General features: G+C 41.3%; 1 protein-coding gene across 4 annotated transcripts in view; it reads left to right on the plus strand.

The window, feature by feature from the left end:
* Positions 1–19,529, plus strand: part of ZDHHC2 (zDHHC palmitoyltransferase 2) — a 51,217-nt gene extending 31,688 nt beyond the window's left edge. For 2 of the 4 annotated variants that reach the window (XM_074304828.1, XM_074304830.1), the window contains 7 exons: positions 5,602–5,722; positions 6,312–6,444; positions 6,957–7,083; positions 7,601–7,693; positions 12,038–12,159; positions 15,586–15,643; positions 17,382–19,529. In XM_074304828.1, the coding sequence (XP_074160929.1) occupies positions 5,602–5,722; positions 6,312–6,444; positions 6,957–7,083; positions 7,601–7,693; positions 12,038–12,159; positions 15,586–15,626 (637 nt within the window). In that variant the 3' untranslated portion in view covers positions 15,627–15,643; positions 17,382–19,529. The remainder of the gene's footprint in view (positions 1–5,601; positions 5,723–6,311; positions 6,445–6,956; positions 7,084–7,600; positions 7,694–12,037; positions 12,160–15,585; positions 15,644–17,381) is intronic. The other 2 variants (XM_074304829.1, XM_074304831.1) reach the window with 1 other exon arrangement.
* Positions 19,530–20,717: the final 1,188 nt, after the last annotated feature.

The following is a 20,717-nucleotide window of genomic DNA, read 5'->3' on the forward strand; positions in this document are numbered from 1 at the left end:
AAGGCAAACTACTCCACCCCCCCTCTTCTTGCCCTGTTTTTGGCCCACCTAACAAGCTCTTTGCAGTCTTGCTCCTCAAAGGCTCTAAAAATCCCATCTATGAAATGCTCACAAATTCTATCTCAAAATAGAGACAAGAGATATTCTTCCTGCTTGTGGATCAATCAGCAGGCCAACTTGAAGAGGATTCTAGGGTTTGTTTTAGAGACTTAGCAATGTCCTTAGACTGAATGCAGCCAGCCAGCCCAAAGCCATTTGCAAAAAATCCCATTGAAGGGGCAGCAGCTAAGTAGCTCAGTGGTTAGAGCACCAGTCCTGGAGTCAGGAGGACCTGAGTTCAAATCTGGTCTCAGACATTTAACACTTCCTGGCTGTGTGACCCTGGGCAAGTCACTTAACCCCAGTTGCCTCAGCCAAAATTAAAAATCACATTGAAGCACTTTCCTGGTTCTTATCATCAATCTGTCAATAGCACATTATAAAAAATTCATACATAGATCTGGAAGTGGAAGGATCTGAGTGGCCATCTTCCAGCTTCCTCATTTTACATTTGGAGAAATAGAAGCCCACGGAGTCCCAGCAGAGAGAGATTTGAAGGCAGGCCCTCCTACCCCAGTGTTAGTGCTTTTTCTAGCATCCTGTGATGTCGGGTCTTCCTGACTCCAATGCCAATCCTCTCCCTGCTACATGGTAAAATCTGAGGCTTAGGTTTTTGGGCCTCAAACATTTGGTAGATGCTCTCATCTTTCAGATGTCTCAAGAATCAAACTCTTAAGATGTGTCTTTTAGCAGGGAGCTCCTTTGTGTGTGCTGCTGCCATTTTTGTTCTCTTTGCTACCTACCATATAGGGCACATCAAAGGCTGAGATATCAGGGGCCACGTTTTCCAGAATATTTTTTATGGTTTTTTCTTGTAATCACTTTTACACTGAAATTACTGAATATTCCTAGATTGTAGAATTCTAGATGAGGGACCACTAGGGTCATCAAATTCAGTTCCCTCATTTCACAGATAAAAGTGAAGATTAGGGAGATAACATAACTTTTTGTGGTACCGAGCAGATCCTAAATGCAAGTCCTTTGTCTCCAGAGACAGTCTAAGTAAATGGAGATTTCACTGGCAGGGTCTTATCAAAACATGAGTTCCATCCCCATCTCTGTCTCTGTCTCTGTGTCTACCTCTCTGTCTCCCCGTCCTTGTCTTTTTATCACACTCTCTGTCTCTTTCTCTCTCTGTCTTTCTGTCTCTCAGCTTTTCTGTTTCTGTCTGTCTTTCAAAAAAAAAAAGTCTCTCTTTTTTCCCTCTCTCTCCCTCCCTTCCTGCCTTCCCACCTTTCTCTCTCCCTCTCCCACTCCCTCTCAGCCTTTCTTAGTTTCTCTGTCTCTGTCTCTTTCTGTCTCTGTCTCTGCATCTCTGTCTTTCTGTTTGTCTATCTCTGTCTCTGTTGCGCTCTCTGTTTCTCTCTCTCTCTCTTTGTCTGTCTCTTTGTATCTCTGTCTTTCTGTTTGTCTATCTCTGTCTCTGCATCTATCTGTCTTTCTGTTTGTCTATCTCTGTCTCTGCATCTATCTGTCTTTCTGTTTGTCTATCTCTGTCTCTCTCTGTCTCTTTTCTGTCCCCATCTTTCTTTCACTTATTCTTTCTCACTTTCTTCTTCTGTCTCTCATTTCTGTCTTTCTTTGCCTATCTCCGTGTGCTTCTCTTTATCTCTCTTCTTCTCCCTCTCTGTTTCTGTCTCTTTCTCTCTCTGTGCATGTTTCTTCTTGTGCATGTGTACATATGTGTGTTTATATGTGCAGTATATAAGCTTTTCATGGCTGTCTTTTAAAAAAATGATCAGCATAAACATCACAATATGACCCAATACCCCACGTAATCATACTTTTTGTGGCCTTTAGACTGCACCTCTTAGCTCCAGGCCTTCTCTCTGGCTGTCCCCCTGCCTCTGGGATATGCCCTCTCTGCTCCAACTACTGACCTCCCTGTCTTCCTTTAAGTCCCAGCTCAAGTCCCATCTTCTGCAGGAAGCCTTTTCCAACCTCCTCATTCCAGTTTCTTCTCTCTCTTATTTTCATTTTATCCTTTATGTATATATTTGTTTGCTTGTTGTATTCCCTTCAGTGATTTCCTTCAGGGAAGGACTCTTTTTTTGCCTCTTTTTGCATCCTGGCTTTTAGTACAGCTTAATAAATGTTGGCTGATTGATTAATGATAAAATCAACTTTCTATCTCCTTTATTAGCTCCTCAATGGTAAATTTATCATCCATCTATCCATCCACTTGCACCTCCTTTTTGTCTTCTGACTTTTAGTTTCCCAAGTATGACAGGTTGGGTTCCCCAGTCACTGGTGAGTGGCGAGGAAGAAGGGGTTACTCAGAACTGGAGCCACTTTGTATTTTTCTTTGTTTCATGGGTTGCTGCCTCACTGATTCATTGCCAAAGGGTCCCACTGAGGCCTCTGCTGTTTTTATCATCTGAAAGCAAACCTATTCCAAGGCTGGGAGAGTCCTTGAGGCTCTCCCAGTGTGGTGGGTCCTTCCAGAATTCATTCTTTCAGCTGATAAAGCCTTGTAGTGTCAAGGCCACTTCTGAGCCGAGAGGAGGCCTTGAAGTAGGACTGTAGGGAGGTTTATTTTGTTAGTACTGAAACAGAATGTAACAATATGTTTTCAAAAGGAACATAAATCTGTGCTCAAAGCAAGCTCATAGCTTTTTTCAAAGGTACTGCATTCTTGGTTCACCAAATGTCACATGAGAATAAGAATAATGGGTTCTTATCCTCCAGATCTCTCTGAGCATGAAGTGGGTTTGTTCTCATGGAACATTCCCAAACCTCCCAACCTTGGCAGTCAGGAGCCCCCAGCAGAGCGGGCGTCCTGGGCCCTCCCAGGGTAGATTCAGGACTGATCTCACATTGGGGAAAAGAAGCCCGGCCGCCCATCAGCTTCCCATCGGGCTCCAGCTCCACAGTGGCAGTGTTGGCAAGGCCGACGAGAGGACATGGGGTGGGGGGAGAGGGGAGAGGGACCAGGAAGGCTTCACAGGCAGGACATTCACCGGCCTTCTGGCTCAAGGGCAAAGCAAGGGGGCGAATGGGCACAGAGTGGAGGGAATTTCACCTAATATTTGGTTCGTGGTTTCCACCTTTGATTGGAAGATTGGATAGGAGATGAGGGCAGAATCACTGCCTCCGGAGGCCCTCCAAAGGCCCAGTCAGCCCCCAGACCCTTCTTCTGTCCCGTGGCACCCCAAGTGTGGCCCATCCAGGCTCCCTCAGAAACCCAGGACATGATAAGATAAGGGGTTTCCCATTGTCTCCCTTAGTTGTAAGGATTTTGAAAAGGCTGTTTCTGCCAGTGATGTCAAGGACTAAGAAAAAAACAAGCTAGGATCTTCTTTTGGGTGAGCTGTTCCTCCCCAGAAGCAGATCACAGCCTCTGGACCTTATAACACAACCTAAAACCTCATCACTCCATGAGCTCTGGTCTGGTCCTCAGACTAAAATGTCAGCCTTGTGGGATGATCCTCATGGGCTTGTTTCCAATTTGGTGGGACCTGCTTTCCTTCCCTCCCCATTCCACAAAGTGCTACAGTAGAATATTCTCTCTCTCTCTCTCTCTCTCTCTCTCTCTCTCTCACACACACACACACACACACACACACACACACACACTACAAATTACAGAGCCTGAGATTGAAAAGATCACACGATTTAGGACTAGGAGGAATCTGCTAAAGTTTCTAGACTGGCTCCATTTCACAGATGAGAAAACTGAGACAAGGGAAGGGACCTGGCCAAGGGCCCAGCATTAGTACATCAGAGAAGGGCTGCTAGTTCTGCCCCTCCCTTCTTGCTGCCCTGTTTTTTTCATGCTTAGTTTGGCAAGCAGCCTTCTGTGTGGGAGTCGGAGGATTGGGGAGTCCCCCCTCCCCTGCAGGGTAGAGCTATGTTCTTAAAATAAAGCCTGGGGAGTACTCTCACACTCCTTGTTTTAGGAAAGGGAAGGGAGTAGAAATCATTTCTGCACGTCCCAAAGAAGAATTTGATTAGCAAAGTACTAATGTCCTGCTCCAACATCCTGGGAGCACAGCATAGAACCAGGAGGCACCTCGGGTCCGACCTCCTCCTTTTACAGGAGAGAAAAACTGAGACTCAAGGGATGAAAAGTGATTTGTCCAGAGTCAAACCTAGGATCGCAGCTCTAGAGCCAGAACGGATCTTAGGGGTATGAGGGCGTCTGGATCCCAAGAGAATTAAAATGAAATAGAAAAGCTTTGCATAAAATGAGTCTAAGTGGCTTGGGGGCTGCATTCAGCATCCATCATACCTTGAGTTTGGACAGGTTTCAAGAATGGGGGTAAAGAATCCTAGGACTCTGGACCTTGAAGGCAACTGAAAGACCATTGCTCCCACTACTTCTCCTTGTTTATAGGAATGAGAGACACCCTGATGTTCAGTGACAGAATCACCAGCTGGTTCAGTAAGAGGCGGAACTAGAGTCTGGGCTCTCTTCAATCCCTTCCAAAATGTTTCTAAAATCTCTTTTTTTGGGATGAACATATATGGTCTTCCCAAGTTTGGGGGCTTCCATGAGGCACCAACACCTAGGCCCTTGAGAATCTTGGCTGGAAGATGAAAAAAATCATTATTGATGAAGTTCAGGAGCTGTCCATCTTCCTTCCCGGTGGGTCAGTCCCTTTGCTGGAGGCTTCCCAAAAGACAGGCAATGTTGTACTATTTAATGTGGAGTACTCAACCTCATTCATGTTTGAATGGTGAAGTGGTCCAGAAGTCTCCTCTTCCTGAATTCAAATCTGGTCTCATCCTGTGTCCTGTTTATCTCAGTTTCCTTATCTATAAAATGAGAAGAAAATGACAAACTGTCTCCCTAATGGAGACCCCAGATGGGGTCACAGACTGGACATGACTGAAAAATGACTGAACAAACGTTTGCTTGTTGTATTCCCTATTAACCAGTGATTTCTTTCAGGAAGGACTCTTTTTTTGCCTCTTTTTGCATCCTGGCATTTAGTACAGCTTAATAAATGTTGGTTGAAGTTACAAAACTTCATGTATGTGTGAGGTGATAGGGAGGCTTACTAATACAGAAATCAAGAGAGAAACACACCATTGTATTGTCAAGAGCTCTTCCAACTTCCCACGGGTCACAATGCAAGCATAAGGCTTTAGGTGATAGGATGACATGTTGCCAAAGAGCCGTCCTCAAAGACCTGGTTCACATCCTCCCTGGTGATTCTGGACCAGTCCTTCATCTCTTGGTGTTCTTTCTAGGCAATCCTCTAAGTCTACATTATAGAGCAGGCGCTGATCCACATTGGTAGAGGGAATGTCCTCATCTGGAGTTCCCTACATCAAGGGAATCACCTGCCCATCTGGTCCCTAGCCCTATATTAAAGTATGTTGACTTGAACTTACATGTTTTCTTAGCAAATGTCTCCTGCTGACTTAGTACAGAGAAATCTGAGAAAGACGCCATGGGCTGTGCAAACCACAGAGGGATGCTTATGGTGAGAAAACAAAATATCTGAGGCTTGAAGATGAGATTTTCACGATGTTCTTTTGCTGTTTTGTTGCCAGGGTGAACAATTGTGTCGGATTCTCAAATTACAAATTTTTCCTCCTTTTCTTGGCTTATTCCCTTCTCTACTGCCTGTTTATCGCTGCAACTGATTTACAGTATTTTATCAAGTTCTGGACAGTAAGTCTTTCCTGTAACTGGGGTGGGAAAGTACACGGAGAAATCACAGCCTGGCAAGATTCAGCCAAGGCAATAAGATTACTGTAACATTTCTGACTCCACAACAATTGGCCAAATAGACCCAGAATTGGATCAACCTGCTTTATTGGTTTCTTGCCATGAATAGAGATACATCTCCCATTCCCTTCTTTCTGGAATTTTGAGTATTCTGCCTAAGACTATTTTCTTGGGTTTATAAATTATTTTCCTTGAATCGTTATCATAGTCTTTTCTTGAATATAGACATCAATTCCAATTAATGTGTCAAGTTAATGTGGAAAATATAAATTATTTCCAAGTTTGAAAAGTCAAGTATCAACTAGATACATGTTGGGTCAAGTTTTTCAGTGTAGACAAGTTGTCTATGTCCTTTCTACAATGTCTTTTCTTTTTTTTTCTTCCTTCTGTTCTTTTTTTCCTTTTTTCTTTCCTTTCTTCCTTCTTTATTCTGTTTTTCCTTTTTCCTTTTTCTTTCTTTCCTTGCTTTTTTATTTCTTATTTATTGTTCATTCTTTCATTCCTTATTCTTTCTTTCTTTCTTTCTCTTTAGAATGGCCTTCCCGATACCCAAGCCAAGTTTCACATTATGTTTTTATTCTTTGCGGCCGCCATGTTCTCTGTCAGCTTGTCTTCTCTTTTTGGATACCACTGTTGGCTGGTTAGCAAAAACAAGTCTACGTTAGGTAAGTAACACCATTTCTTGTAGATCGTGTCAGCTCTTTGTCCTATGAGTGAGCTTCTGTCCTGTCCTTATGTATCCCCAAGGCTCATTGAAGTGATTGCACCTTCACCAATGCAGACTCTAAGCCCTTCTCTACCTCATTAGTTTCATGACCAAATTATGGAAATCAGTCACCTGGTGAGCTGACTCTGGGCCTCCTGCTTTGAGCTTGGTTTGTTGAGAACCTTGGGCCAACATCTCTCATAAGGAGGCCCGAAGAGCAAATTGGATGGAGGGCTTGCTCTCTGCTCCATTCAAAATTACATTATGGGAGATTTTGTCTTTCTATATTAATCAGCCTCCCCTTTCATGAATTCTCATCCCTACTTACCATAGATGCAGCCAGTATACTCAGCACTAACACCTAACCTTAGGTACAGAGCTAACCTTACCTCTTGTGGCCCAGTCAAGATATTCAAAGATATCTCCCTGTTGCTTTCCCTGTTGATGTTCTGGCTTTCTCTTCTTGCCTAGAGGCTTTCAGAAGTCCTGTTTTTCGCCATGGAACAGACAAGAATGGCTTCAGCCTGGGGTTCAGCAAAAACCTGCGCCAGGTGTTTGGGGATGAGAAAAAGTATTGGCCATTGCCTGTGTTCTCCAGGTATGGAGCTCTTCTGAGTTGATCTTTGCAAGGTGGGGATGGCTGGCATGGGATTGTTTCCCATGTGCAGTGGGAGACAGTATGGGAAGAGCTGACTGCAGTCAGAGAACGTTTGCAGTATTCAAATCTTGCCCCTGGTGATTAATATCTAGGTGACTGTGAACAAGAAACTTTATCTCCTGGTGTTATTCTCTGTCTGTAAAATAACATTATGGGAAAGGATGGCCTTTGAGATACTTTCCAGCTCTAGTCTCTGATCTTCTATAAGACCTTATTTTGTCTGAGTCTCAGTTTCTTCATATATAAAATGAGAATTATTATACTTATGATCCCAGTGAAGTCCTTTTCCCATCAGGAGACAGCTGGGCTAGGTCATCAGGAACCAGATGTTATATTGGCATGTATTTTGCCTCCAGCCCAATGGGTGACATGGATGGTTACCACAAAATGTCTTGGGCATGGAGGGTTCTGCTTCCTTTCATCAGTGCACTGATGCCAGCTCTTTGCTTGCTTGCAGCCTTGGAGATGGGTGCTCCTTCCCCACCTGCCTTGTGAACCAAGATCTGGAGCAGCAATCCACTCCAGCCGGACTGACCCCAGCTGTCAAAAAGTAACTAAATGCCCCATCATATTGGCATCAGAAGGCCACTCTTGAATGGTCTCAAAGAGGTGATGGGGGTTTCAAAAGGGCATCTTTTTTTAAACAGCAGTGTTCATGATACTGAGCATTTCCTTTAGTTTGGAAGACACAAAGCCCAAAGGATGATCCAAAGGATGGTCATCTGGGTCATATTTAAGGCATAAGGTTCTTGTACTGGAACTAAAATAGGCCATCAGGCTCGACCATCTTCTTTTTACAGATGAGGAACCTAAGGCACTATGAGGGAAAACCATTTATTCAAGGTCACCAAAGGATCCTAGAGCTCAAAAGGACCCAGTGACCATCAAGTCCAACTTGCACACTTGATAGATGAGTAAACTGAGGCTTAGATAGAGGGCCTTGCCCAAAGTCATCTAGCTAGGAAGTATTGTTCCATTGGACACGATCCCATTTGCGATTTCCTTGGCAAAGACACTGGAGTGGATTGCCATTTCCTTCCCCAATTCATTTGATAGATGAGAAAACTGAAGCAATCAGGATGAAGTCCCTTGCCCACTCCATTAGTGAGTGTCTGATCCTGGATTAGAACTCAGGAAGATGAGTCTACTTGACTCAAGGGCCCTGGGTTCTACCGCTGAACTCGTTGTCAGTAAATATAAGAGCTGGGATTTGAATTCAGGTCTTTTCCATGCCCCATACTCTATCCCTTCTACCATGTGGCTTGGAGTTTCTCCCTTATCATTAATTTTTATGGTTATAACTTCTCCATTTTTTTTCCTGTTGATAATCATCAAGAAATATTGATGAAGGACTTGATTTCTTCTATGGCAGCTTAGCCCTGTGATCTCTGTGACTATGAGCAGGACGGGAATCTCCCTTGGGCAAGAGATGGAAAATACTTAAGTGCTCCTAGCAATAATGGTTCAATTCACTGCCCAAAGAGAACCTGCCTCGATCAATAGTGGGATGGATGTTTTGCCTATTTAATTCCAGGATTTAAACCATGTTAGTCCCAACGACAAAGAACAATCACTGAGAGGGGCCACTAAAGCCAAACCTGTTTAAGAAAGAGAACATTGAACTTGTGTTGGTCACAAAGCCGGAAGCTGTGCTAAAAGGGCCAAACCACCTGGAGAAGGCTACATTCTCTCTCGCTCCATAACTAAGTTTCCATATAGTTGGAATGTGTTGCGCCTATATAAATGCATTTCTAAACTGTTTTCATGCTGAGTATGGGGTCCTAGTGGAAGAAAAAAACATTGATTCTGGAGTCAGAAGCCCTAGGTCTAATCCTACCTTTGTCATTAACAGTCTGTATGACTTAGGGCAAGTTACTTAACTTCAAAAAACGTTTGCTCTTCTGTAAAGTGAGAGGAATGGAATAATGGTTTGGGACTCCCTGCTAGCCCTGGGCAAATCTATTCATTTCCTCCTCTGTAACAGTCAAGAATAAAAATGGAGGAGAGACTTCGTCCTGTTTGCCTCAGTTTCCTCATCTGCCAAATGAGCTGGAGAAGGAAATGGTTAAACTATTCCAGTATCTTTGCTGAGAAAACCCCAAATGCATGTCTAGTGGAACAACAACAACATTACTTAATATTGCAATGATTCTGGGCAAACCCCTCTGTTAATAATAATAAGAAAGAAAGAAATTATTCAATACCATATAGAAGACAGAGTGTGAGCTTTGGAGTCAGGAAGATTTGGATTTAAATTATAATCTACCACTCAGTAGCTAGGTAACCCTGGTAGCTAGATGTTCACACTGGGCCTCAAGTCCATCCTGAGGTATTTATTAGTTATATGACCCTAGGTAAGTCATCATATTTTATTTATCAGTTTCCTAAATCTCAAAATGGGAATAATATCTGAGTATGATTATGAGAATTAAATGAGATATTTCTTTAAAATAAAAAGTACTTAAAATAGTCCCTAACACATAGTAGATACTATATTAAATGCTAGCTATTGTTATTATTAGTTATTAAATGACAGTGATGGATGAGATAGTTTCTGATATGCATTTCAGTTCTGGATCCAGGATCCAGTAATATCATTTTATAATTTATTTCCATGGTAATTCTGGCTTCATTTTATGGAAGAGGTGTGGACTTAAAAAAAAAAAAAAAAAAGGATTGCCTTTTAAAAAATTCTGACACTTCTTTCAAGGTGTTTCCTGCCAGATCAGAACATTCTCATTCTCATTCTCTCTGGTCTCCTTCCCTCTGTGTGTGTGTGTGTGTGTGTGTGTGTGTGTGTGTGTGTGTGTTTTATTTTCCCACATGGACTCTGTAAATAAATTAGGTAAATCTGTATGGATGCTGCATTTGTTAAGTATTACTGTGCTCAAACAACCTTTTTTTGGGGGGAAGGGAGCAGTATATTCCTTTCATTGAGAACTCTCTTGGATTCTGTGGGGCCTGAAGTACAAGTACTGTATTGGCCACAGCAAATATTTTGGCAGAGTACCACAAGCCCCAGGGGAGAGGGTATTGGGCAAAATCAACCAAGTCAAACTACATGTCATTCTGTTATCAGTTGGAGCCAAAGAAACATGTGGAGCCCAATTCCTAGAATGGGGGTTTCCACCCTTCCTGGGCTTGCAGCAATCAGGTAGGCCACCTTGAAGTTGCTCCCTTGACTGTGGGTAGAAAAGGTTGGGAGCTACCTCCTTGCTATCTTAATGTTGAAAACAGATGCTTTCCCTCTACAATGCAAAAAACCTGGGGCTTAGGTGCTGTGAATGGGAACGCATGGTTCTAGTGTCATGTAGTCTACTATCCAGTAAATGGCAAATCAGCAGGTGCCTTTACCTTCTATTACTCAGTAAGGAATCATACCTGGGAGTACATCCCATTACCATTATTATTCCTATTGAGATTTATTGATTTATTTATTGTTTATTTTAATGTTTTAATAGACAGGCTAAATTGAAGATAATCAACAGTGGGAAGGCACTAGCATTAAGAGGGATTGGGTAGACTTGGGATGAAAATGCCAATCACATTCAGAGAGAGAACTATAGAGACTGAATGTGGATTGAAGCATAGTATTTTCACTTTTTATTTGTTGTTTTCCTTTTCATGGTTTTTTCCCTTCTTTTGATTTGATTTTTCTTGCACAACACAACAAATGTGGAAATATATTTAAAAGGATTGCACATATATAACCTATATGAGATTGCTTGCTGTCTTGGGGAAGGTAAGGGAGCAGGGAGAAAAATCTGGTACAGAAAGGTTTACAAAAATGAGTGTTGAAAACTATCTTTACATGTAATGGAGAAAATAAGATACTATTAAAAAAAAAAAAAAAAGAGCGATTAGGAAAGCATTATGACATGTTTAGGCCTCAGGGAGTTGGACCTAAAGACAGTCCATCAGAAACAGAGTCAGATTGCCTCATCCGAGGTCCTCAGCAGAGATCCTCTGCCAAAAAAGAGATGTTACTAGTAAAACTCTAAGCTAGGACCAAAGTGTTGCTTTTCTTCTGAAGAGGCACAGATAAAAGGAGTCAGCCTTACTTTTCAGTGGCTTTTTAATGTTATTGTTTTTTTAACTTCAGTTTTCAATTTATATAACATGACTGATAAGGGAGGGAAGAAAAATACAGTCTAATATTGGCTTCAAGGACCTTTCATTAAAAGGTAAAGGGAAATCTGATTTTTGAAATGCTATGGTTTTACAAACCATAAAGTGATGGAGCTAAGGGTTCCTCTCTATGAGAGTCTATGAGGTCTGTACCTTTCTATTTAATGAGATCCACTTGAACGACTACTGGGGGACCTGTTGAAAGTGAGATGCAATTGTAAGCCAAACAATTTTTCTTGTCCATCAAAGACAAGGTGTCATTGTATTTCTTAAGGTCTGTGTGCCCCAGGAAAGCTGTAAACTTGCTTTCAACAGTTTCCCCAGATCTGAGCAGCCTTCAAGGGAAGATGCAGAGGAAGACCTTCTTTGAGTTCTTGTTTTTACTTCCCATTGGGTCAGTTCTTTTGAGCTAGGGATAACATACATCTGCTCTCATCTTACCCACCTTTGAGGCTGTGAATTTAGCAAACCTGTGAAGCATCCAAATCATTTGGCCGAGCTCCAGCCTCTAGGCCAGGGGTTCTCAAACTATGGCCCACAGGACAGATGCAGCAGCTGAGGACGTTTATGTGGCCCGCCGGGTTATGGCAAATGGGCTGAGGGGCGGAGACAGAGTGTGAGCTTTTGTTTTTACTATAGTCCGGCCTCCAACAGTCTGAGGGACAGTGAACTGGCCCCTGTTTAAAAAGTTTGAGGACCACTGAGAGTCTAGACCATGATGTCCCAAACCATTAATCGCTCTTCTCTCCTTCTCACTATCATATAGCCTCGAAGGACACCAATTTCCTTCAAAACCATTAAGGGAGTCCCAGAGTCACCTTCTTACTGACCCTCATTCTTGGACAGATAGCAGCACAAATTCTGACAAGGGAAAAGTAGGTAAGAAAGGTAACCCTTTGTTCATTTGTTTTGAAAGATGGAAATTTGAACTTGATGGTGCATGTTAAAATATGATTCACTTTAGGAATGATCTTAGGCTCACTTTGGGGTAATTTGATTTCTCCCTATGTAGCTGCCAGCATTTATTGAAAGCTGCTACTTGTGTGAGAGAGAGACTTGAAAAGAATTGGTTTCTTGGACATATGTGTCAATGGAGCAGCATAAAACAGCTCCTGGGGCACTAGGGATGGGCAGTACCTTTCAGGATTTCCATTTTTAGAAATGGATCCACACTTAATTCTTGTTAAACATAATTTAGAATCACTTCCAATTCCAAAAACTCACAATATAAAACTCTGTCCTTGGGAAAATAAGCTAGCATTTCTTTCTAAAGTGAATGTAATTTGCATACTTTCTTTTTCAAATCACTAAGCAAAACCTTTTAATTCTCTAACCTTTCCTTCAGTATTGTTCTCAAGGCTTCCTCTGAGCTCTATAATATTGGCTTGCTGATTCTCCATTCCACTATGCAACTCCACCTCCCTCACCAATCCCCTTAATATTTAGGGGCTCCTAATGTTTCTTAGTTCTCATTTGAAAACACTTGACACTTAAGGATAAGGAGAGAAACATGGCTGATATAGAACCACCCCTCATATACATGTAGGTTAGATCATAGGGTTAGCTTGTTGAGATAGTATGAAAACATGAAGAAAAATGTAGGACATTGTCAAGGGCTGTCATTGTTATTAAAAAGAATTATGTTTGAAACTTAACTTTTAAGCCCTTATGAACCTAGATTTAGAGACTTACCCACTCCAGCTTGAAAAATCTTGCTTTTCACAAATAATTTCAAAAAGTATCAATGTATTTATTCTATCTGTTCTTCTTTCTAATTCTGAGATGTGTTTTCTTCAAACATTTGTTTTTTGCCTGTGAACACAATCTCCTGTGTGCAAAGAATTGTTCTGTGAGCTAGAGATATTAATAATAACGTAGCTCTTATTAGCAAGTGTTCTGTGTTTAGTAAGTATGGAGAGGTACCATGGTGTGGTGGACAGATCACCAGCCCCAGAGCAAGAACAAGATTTTGTTCAAAACTCATCCTTTTCTCCATCATAATGAGTAATTAGATGAAGGATTACAGGAACTCATTACCCCTTTGAACACATGGAAGAACAGTGGTAATGCAGAACATAGAACTAATGGAAAACTTTTCTAATAAAAAAAACGAGCAGCTCTGTTCTCTTCAAGAAGGCCAGCTTATCCTAGACTAGCAGGTTAGGTTCCAAAGGGAAAATGTTATTTCTCCCCTCAGGGTCTAAAGTTAACTATAAAGATTTCCTGAGAAGATACAGCAAAAAATAGGTCATTGTTAACTACTTTCCTCCCAATCAGTCCCCATCACATATGCCAACTCCCTGGGGATTCTAGACTAAAACTTAAAAGTAAAATAGGAGTGAGATAACACGTGAGATTTCTCCTGATTCCTGCTCCCAGAAGTCCTTTTCTTCCTTCGAAAAAAAGTCCTCAGTGGATTACTTCCAGATGTACCTGAGCTCTGAGAATCAGTGCCTTTACAGAGTCAATAACCAGTACTGCTTCCCATCACAAGAGATGACAATGACCAAGGTTGCTACCATCCTTGAGACACTGCCTTTCCATCTCTTTCTGTAGGTGTTGGCCTAGACTACCATGTCAGTGATTTTGCTACTGACTCAAGTTATCAGTGGGACCCTTGATGGCTTTAATGTATATTCTAGTCCCATGGGTCACCTGGACGTTATCTTTTTGGTGTATTCCTCTATCTAATATTTGAAAAGATGAAACATAGAAGAGACAGGGGTTGGGGCTGAAAGAAAAAAGGGCAGCAAATGACCTTCCCCCATCTCCATAGCCCTTCTTGCCTTGTTTTTTGTCAGGAGGGAAAATGACCAAGAAGGCCAAGAAAGGGACTTATCAATCCTTGTTATATGGGAACTCAGTTCCCCATGACTTGGTACCTTCTGAGTCATCAATCCTTTTGGCTCCTAAGCCAGCCAGAAGACCCCAGGTCTTTATTGCCTCAAAGCCAGAAAGTAGGTTCTCCAAACTTCCATGCGATGGAATACAAGTGGGCAGGGAACATCCTGGTAAAACCACCAGAAAGAGCATATTGGCTTAGGCTCTGGGCCCTTTTTGGCCAATCTTCCCATTACAATAAAATGTCTTATTCTCTAAACTTGATGGTTGCAGCTAGGCAATTGTGTCAAACATGAAGGAATATAATAGCATTGTAAAGAAAGATCAAGAGCTTTGAAAAACTGAAGAACTTTGATCAATGTTATGACCATTCATGTCTCCAGAGGACTAATGGGAGAGGTGGTAGATAAAATATGTAGCCTTAGGCATGTACATACACACATAACATACATATTTGCACATATTTATGTGTATTTGGACGTGGCTGATGTCAGAATTTGTTTTGCCCAACTCTGCTACTTCATTACTAGAGTTTTGTTTTTATTTTTCTTTCATTCAAATGGGAGGGAAAGAAATGAGATTTTTGTTCCTTGAAAAAGTTCCCATTTAATTAAAAAACAACCAAATATAAGAGATAACTAAGTAGCAACAAGGCAGCTAGAAGGATGGTTGTGAAGATGAAGGTCATGAGATTAGTTGCAACTGAACAAGGTCTGGAATGAAGCCATGCTACTAGGAGCAGGCAGTTTTTCCTAGGTCTCTCCTTCTTTTTCAGGCGCCCCCTGTATTATGGGTATGAGTTTGTTCTGGACATGGGGAAGGGGAGGAAGCAAGTTAAATTTCATTATCTTTTCTACAAAAGAATAGGAAATAAAATCTAGTCAGTCCATCAGCAAGTCCAACATAAGTAGAAAGAAAAATAGTCCCTATTCATATGGAGCTTTTTAATGGAGGGAAGATAACACATAAAAGGATGTTTGGGAGGGCTATAAAATTAGGGGGAAAGAGTGCAGTCTGGAGAGGAACGCTCTCCTTAAATGAAGGTTCTGGGAAGTCATCCAATCAGAGGGAGAAGCCAAATTGAAGGAGGATTTTTATTTGTTGTCTATATTGTAATCCTAAATATGTATTGTGTAATCCTAAATATATATTCTTACCCACTGAACATGTGCATTTGAAACACTGCAAGCTGTTTAGGGGAAATTACTAAATACTTCAAGAATTCTATGATTTTATAGATGTAGTCCAGAATCTGCTCTTCAGACACGACTAGGTTGATCCCCAGCAGGCACCTAAGTACAGGGAAGGTCCACCAGCTCTAGAACCACTGGCATAGCCTCCAAGGGCCCAGGACCACAATACCTAACAAGGAAGTCTGACTAGGAGAGGGATGTGGGGAACAACAGGTAGATGGGACAACACTCTCAAGAAAAATAAGTTTTCCAAAGTACTATTGTCTCCTTTTCCTTCAAGGGATGAGCAATCCTGGGCTGACCATAGAAAATGAGACCTAGAGACTCTTCAGACAAAGGTAAGTTTTTATAAAAAACCAAGACTCTCCAGAAACTTGATAAGAAAAGGTATATGTTTGGGACACTGCATCATGTTCTGAAACACTTTTTCAACTTTTAGTTCTTGACATTTGACAGGGAGTCAGTCTTCTCTAATAATAAGGCAATCAATATTTGTCCGATTGCTACAATGTTATCTCCTATGTCCTATTATTGTTGTCCCATATTTTCTGTTCCCTACTGTATCAAACCACAACATAATCCCAATTTTGTTTCTTTCATTTACTTCTCTGTTAGTACACAGCCTTCAACTCCCTAATCTTGGTCAGAGTGTGCCCCTATAACATTGGCTTTCATCAAAATAAATTGGCTACTATTGATAACATCAGTTTCAAAAATCTATTGTTTTTGCAACAAATAAAGCATATTTACACTTTTTAAACATCCAAATGAAAAATATATCATCTCTCTGAAATTAAGATCTAATGACATATTTGTAAAAGAACTTAGTAGAATGTCCAGTAGAATAAATGCTATATAAATTTATATTCCCATCCCCTAAAATTCTTAGGTCTAAAAACTAAATAAAATTAGGGAGCATTATCTAAGAAGCATCAACATGCCTTTTTCTTTATTCCCTTTTTACAGGATTTTATTAGAATTGTTTCTAAAAGAGGATATTTCTTTTTTTTTTTTATTATATATATATATTTTATAATATTATCCCTTGTATTCATTTTTCCAAATTACCCCCCCTCCCTCTATTCCCTCCCCCCGACGACAGGCAATACCATACATTTTACATGTGTTACAATATAGTCTAGGTACAATACATGTGTGCGAATATCATTTTCTTGTTGCACAATAAACATTAGAATCCGAAGGTATATGCAACCTGGGCAGACAGATATTAATGCTAACAATAAAAGAGGATATTTCTTAAGTAAACTTGTTATACACCTAAATATATGTATAGATGTATACTTGTATTTGACCACTAAAGGGGCAGTTTTGGAGCTTGTTTTGGGGAACTTTCTACCTTGTGATCACAGATGATCAGGATAAGATTAGTGTTCAGACAAAATGGATCAACAGATGTGCTGCCTGGGAGAGAATGTTCAGACCTTTTTGTCTCCTAGCTGATGTCCTTTTAAGATGAAGGTAAAAGGAGGTAGAGGGAAGACAGGCATCCATATCTACATATAATGTTTATTGCATACAGTATTAGGTTCTGCTCTTTTATTTTTGGTTATAGAAGCAAGTGATTTCTTTGCCCAGTAGCCATAATCCTATGTCCCAACTGAACCGATTCCCTCTGGGCCATTGGTTCTATAAACCCATGTATAATGGCCACACCATAAAACCCGTTTCCTTAATTGTAACATCAGAGATTTTGTTATTCAGTCATTTTTCAGTTGTTTCCTATTCTTTGGGGTTTTCTTAGCAAAGATACTGGAATAATTTGCTCTTTCCTTCTCCACCTCATTTTACAGATGAGAAAATTGAGACTAAGGGGGTAAAATAGCTTACCCAGGGTCATACAGCTAGTAAGTGTCTAAGGCCAGATTTAAAGTCAGGAAGATGAATTTCCTTGGCTCCAAGCCCAGCACTCTGTCCACCACACCACCTAGCTGCACCAATTCTAATTCTAGATCCTAGAATTCTATGCTCTTGCTGGCACCCCTTAAAGCCTCAATTATCCTACTGCTAAACTTATTCCAGTGGCTCAACAAGATGGCTTTCTGTTTTCTGTTTCAGTTTGAGGTCACGGTGCTGTGATCATCAGAGGAAATTCTTCAACAAGGAAGGACATCCCACGAGTGACCTGTTTATTCCATTTGCTCCTTGGGTAGACCTACTCAGACAGAAGAGCAGAGATGATTCCTTCTCTGCGCCATTGCTTGAAACATAACAGAACTGCAGAAATTTTTGTAAAATGTAAAGAATGTTTCAACTAACACAAATCCCTGCTGAATGCTAAGAAGTCAGTGGTAGGTTATGATCCGAGGGGGAAGAAAGCTTTCCTTCCCTCCTTGTGAATCTTGGAGGACAGAATTCACAGTGGAGTGAATTTTACCACCAGGGATTCAGAGAGCACAAGTTATTATCTAACTAGCTAAGTTGATTTTCAAATTCAAAACACTTTCAGGCCAGGCCATCACTTGAAGTCAGAATCTCCCCAATCTGTCTTTTAATATCTGCCTTAGGGAAGTAGTATGTCACCATGAAGCCTGAGGATCTGGGCTTCTCTTTTCCAGCTCAGCCTTTTGTTACCAAGTGTGACCCCCTTATGGGGGTCTGGTTCCTTATCTGCAAACTGAGTCCTCATCTATTCTAGCTGGGGTCTGAAGTCCTTTCAGACTCATAGTTGTGCTGGGTAAAGAGAACAGTCCAGACCCACAGGGGAGTATCCTCAGATGGTAAGAAAAATACTTCCAACTCCTGAGAGAGCCCGATAAAGTAGAATCTCCCTCATTAGTTATTTCCATTACATCTTCCAAAGGGCATGTCTGAATGGGGAGACCTGAGCTTATACTGTGGACAAAGACAAGTAATGTCTGGAGCCATCATGATGTGTTCTTTGTCACATCAGCATGAGAATTAATTTCTCCCCTTTTCAGTCTTCCTAAAATTGATAGAAAACAGCACCATGATGTCATAAACTTCAAGAGGCCAGATGAAAGTCACCAATTGAACCTGTTTCTGAATTCCCCTCTAACCTGTCTGTCCAGGTCGTACTAAACCCAGAAAAATGGTTGCACTTCCACCAGACTTTCTCTTGGGCCAAGAAAGGGTATTGACACCTTTTTCTGTCTTAGCAAAATGGTGGTGGTGAGGCAATCAATGTCTATCCTCAAGCATGTTGCATAATGGGTTATGCAGAAAACCCTATTTCTGGTCTGAGACTGGGTTCAAAATAAACTGAAATGGTATTTGTATGAAGTAATGTGGAAATGTTCTACCCCACCGAGAAACCCTTGTGCCTTTGTATGCACTAACTATAGCCAGAATATTAATTAGCGTGATCTATTTTGAGAGGTAAGCCCACAAATTTTATACAAGTGTTAGGATTTTACAATGATAGTTTTTATTGTACTGACCCCAGAAGTTTAGTGTAGGCAGCCTGTTAAAAGACCTGAAGTCCAATTAGCAAGGAAATGATGACATCCTGGAGTTCTTACTTGCATTTGCTTAGACCAAGACACAAAGCCCTCCATAGAAAACCAGGCGAGGCTTGGGGAAAGCGAGCTCCACAAAGGGCCCTTCTGGCTTTATTCCTGCTGAACGAGAGAGCCTGATTCTTTATTCAAGCAGGGTGAGTTTAGAGAAGACATCAGAATCTCTCTCTTTTACCAAAGCCCATTTTGCAGCCTTGCCTCGAGGTCTGGAAGGAGAATTCTGGGATGAGAGATAACTATTTTCTCTTCCATGTTCCTTTTGAGAAATAATGATGATTTTGATCTGATGTACCCAGATCATCTCTGTGAAATCTTTCTCAGCAGATGTTATATCTTCATTTTTATTTTGGTGTAAAGAGTTTTGGGGCTTGATTTTTTTTTTTTTTTTTTATACAATGAATTCGTTATAATTAAGATCTCACCCACTTAGCACTTGCTGTCTGTTACTGAGCTGAGTTCTGTAAGGGTCCCACACGGGTGGGTGTGATGGACTGGGAATGCTGTATGGCAATGCCCACAAATGCAACTGTTTGCTCTGACAAGATTCAGTCGGGTGGTCACTCAGTGGCAGTTTTGGAAGGATATGGTCCTTGTCAAAGGGGATGATTGCTTTCTCCCCACCTGACCCTTTTGCTTTCCTATTGGGTTTCTCAAGTATTTTACATAACTACTCAATGCAGTTTATCATCAACAGATACCTTAATAAAAGGAGACTTTATCAAGTTGAGACAGTGTGAAATATTCATTCCAAAGGATGTAAACTTTGGTGCTCTTTTCTCGTTTCTTTTCTTTTTAAAAGGAAGTGTTCTAGCGTTGGGTCTGATCAAGTCATTTCTGTGATCTTGTGCCAGGCCTTGACCTGGCCAGATGAGGAGGTCCTGTAGACCTTTTCCTTACCTCATCCTGCCACATGGTATGAAACACACTGACATGAAGCAGCAGCAGATGTTTCAGGTCTGGAAATACCTGCTATCACCCTCTATTGTTGTTTTTGTCCTTCTGGACTTAGGCTCTTAACAATGACACAAGCCATGGCAGTTTTTCTCTTGAAAAATATTATGCCAGTTTTTCTGCTTTGTGTGTATGTCTGCTCCTTCAGAAATGCTGCGACCTTGATCAATGACATAAGTAGCTGGGAGTGTCCACAGAGAACACTGCCTAGTTGTACCATCAATAAAGTCTAACCAGGCAGGTCTGCTCATTGTCTGACTGAAATGACCATTGTAGTGTACTTTAAAATGGCTCTAAGAATATAATTTTCCTGATACTTAAAAAAAAATTCTTAAGCAATAATGGCAAGGCTGAGAGCAGACGAAGGGATACTGGGAGAAACAGCAGTAGAGAGTTATGACAATCAGGTCATTTGGAGGAGGAAATAAAAATCATAAAATCAATTGAGTAATTCTAGAAAAAAAAAAATAGAAATAGTTTAGGTGTTGGAAATAAGACTACCGAAACCTGAAGTTGCAGCGTAGACCTGTTGGAAGGCTGTCCTGCTAAGGCTCCGTCTTCCTCCCTCACCCCACTAGAGCCACAGAATCGTATGGTATTTTCACAGTGACACTCACAGGAGGGAGACCTGGTACTCTCGGAGTAAGAGGAACATGGTTTGAATCCTACCTTCTCCCTTGAGTACCCATATGACCTTTCTCCTCTGGACAACGAGGGGCTGGATCTCAAGGAGCTCCTTCCAACTCAGTCTTTGCTCCAGTGATCCACCTGTCAAAATGGCACCTGGGTGAGGAAGCAAGAGCCTTGGGTCAAGTTTCAGTTATATCATTAGCTTGCTGACTGTGATTGTCACCTTCCTTCTCAGGAATATGGGCTAATACTGCCCAGAGCTAGCAGCCATCATCAAGCCAAATCCATACCCAGAAATGTTGTTCATTCAATATTTCCTTAGAGGCTTCTCATG

Source organism: Sminthopsis crassicaudata, chromosome 3, assembly GCF_048593235.1.
Source record: "Sminthopsis crassicaudata isolate SCR6 chromosome 3, ASM4859323v1, whole genome shotgun sequence".
NCBI lineage: Eukaryota > Metazoa > Chordata > Mammalia > Dasyuromorphia > Dasyuridae > Sminthopsis > Sminthopsis crassicaudata.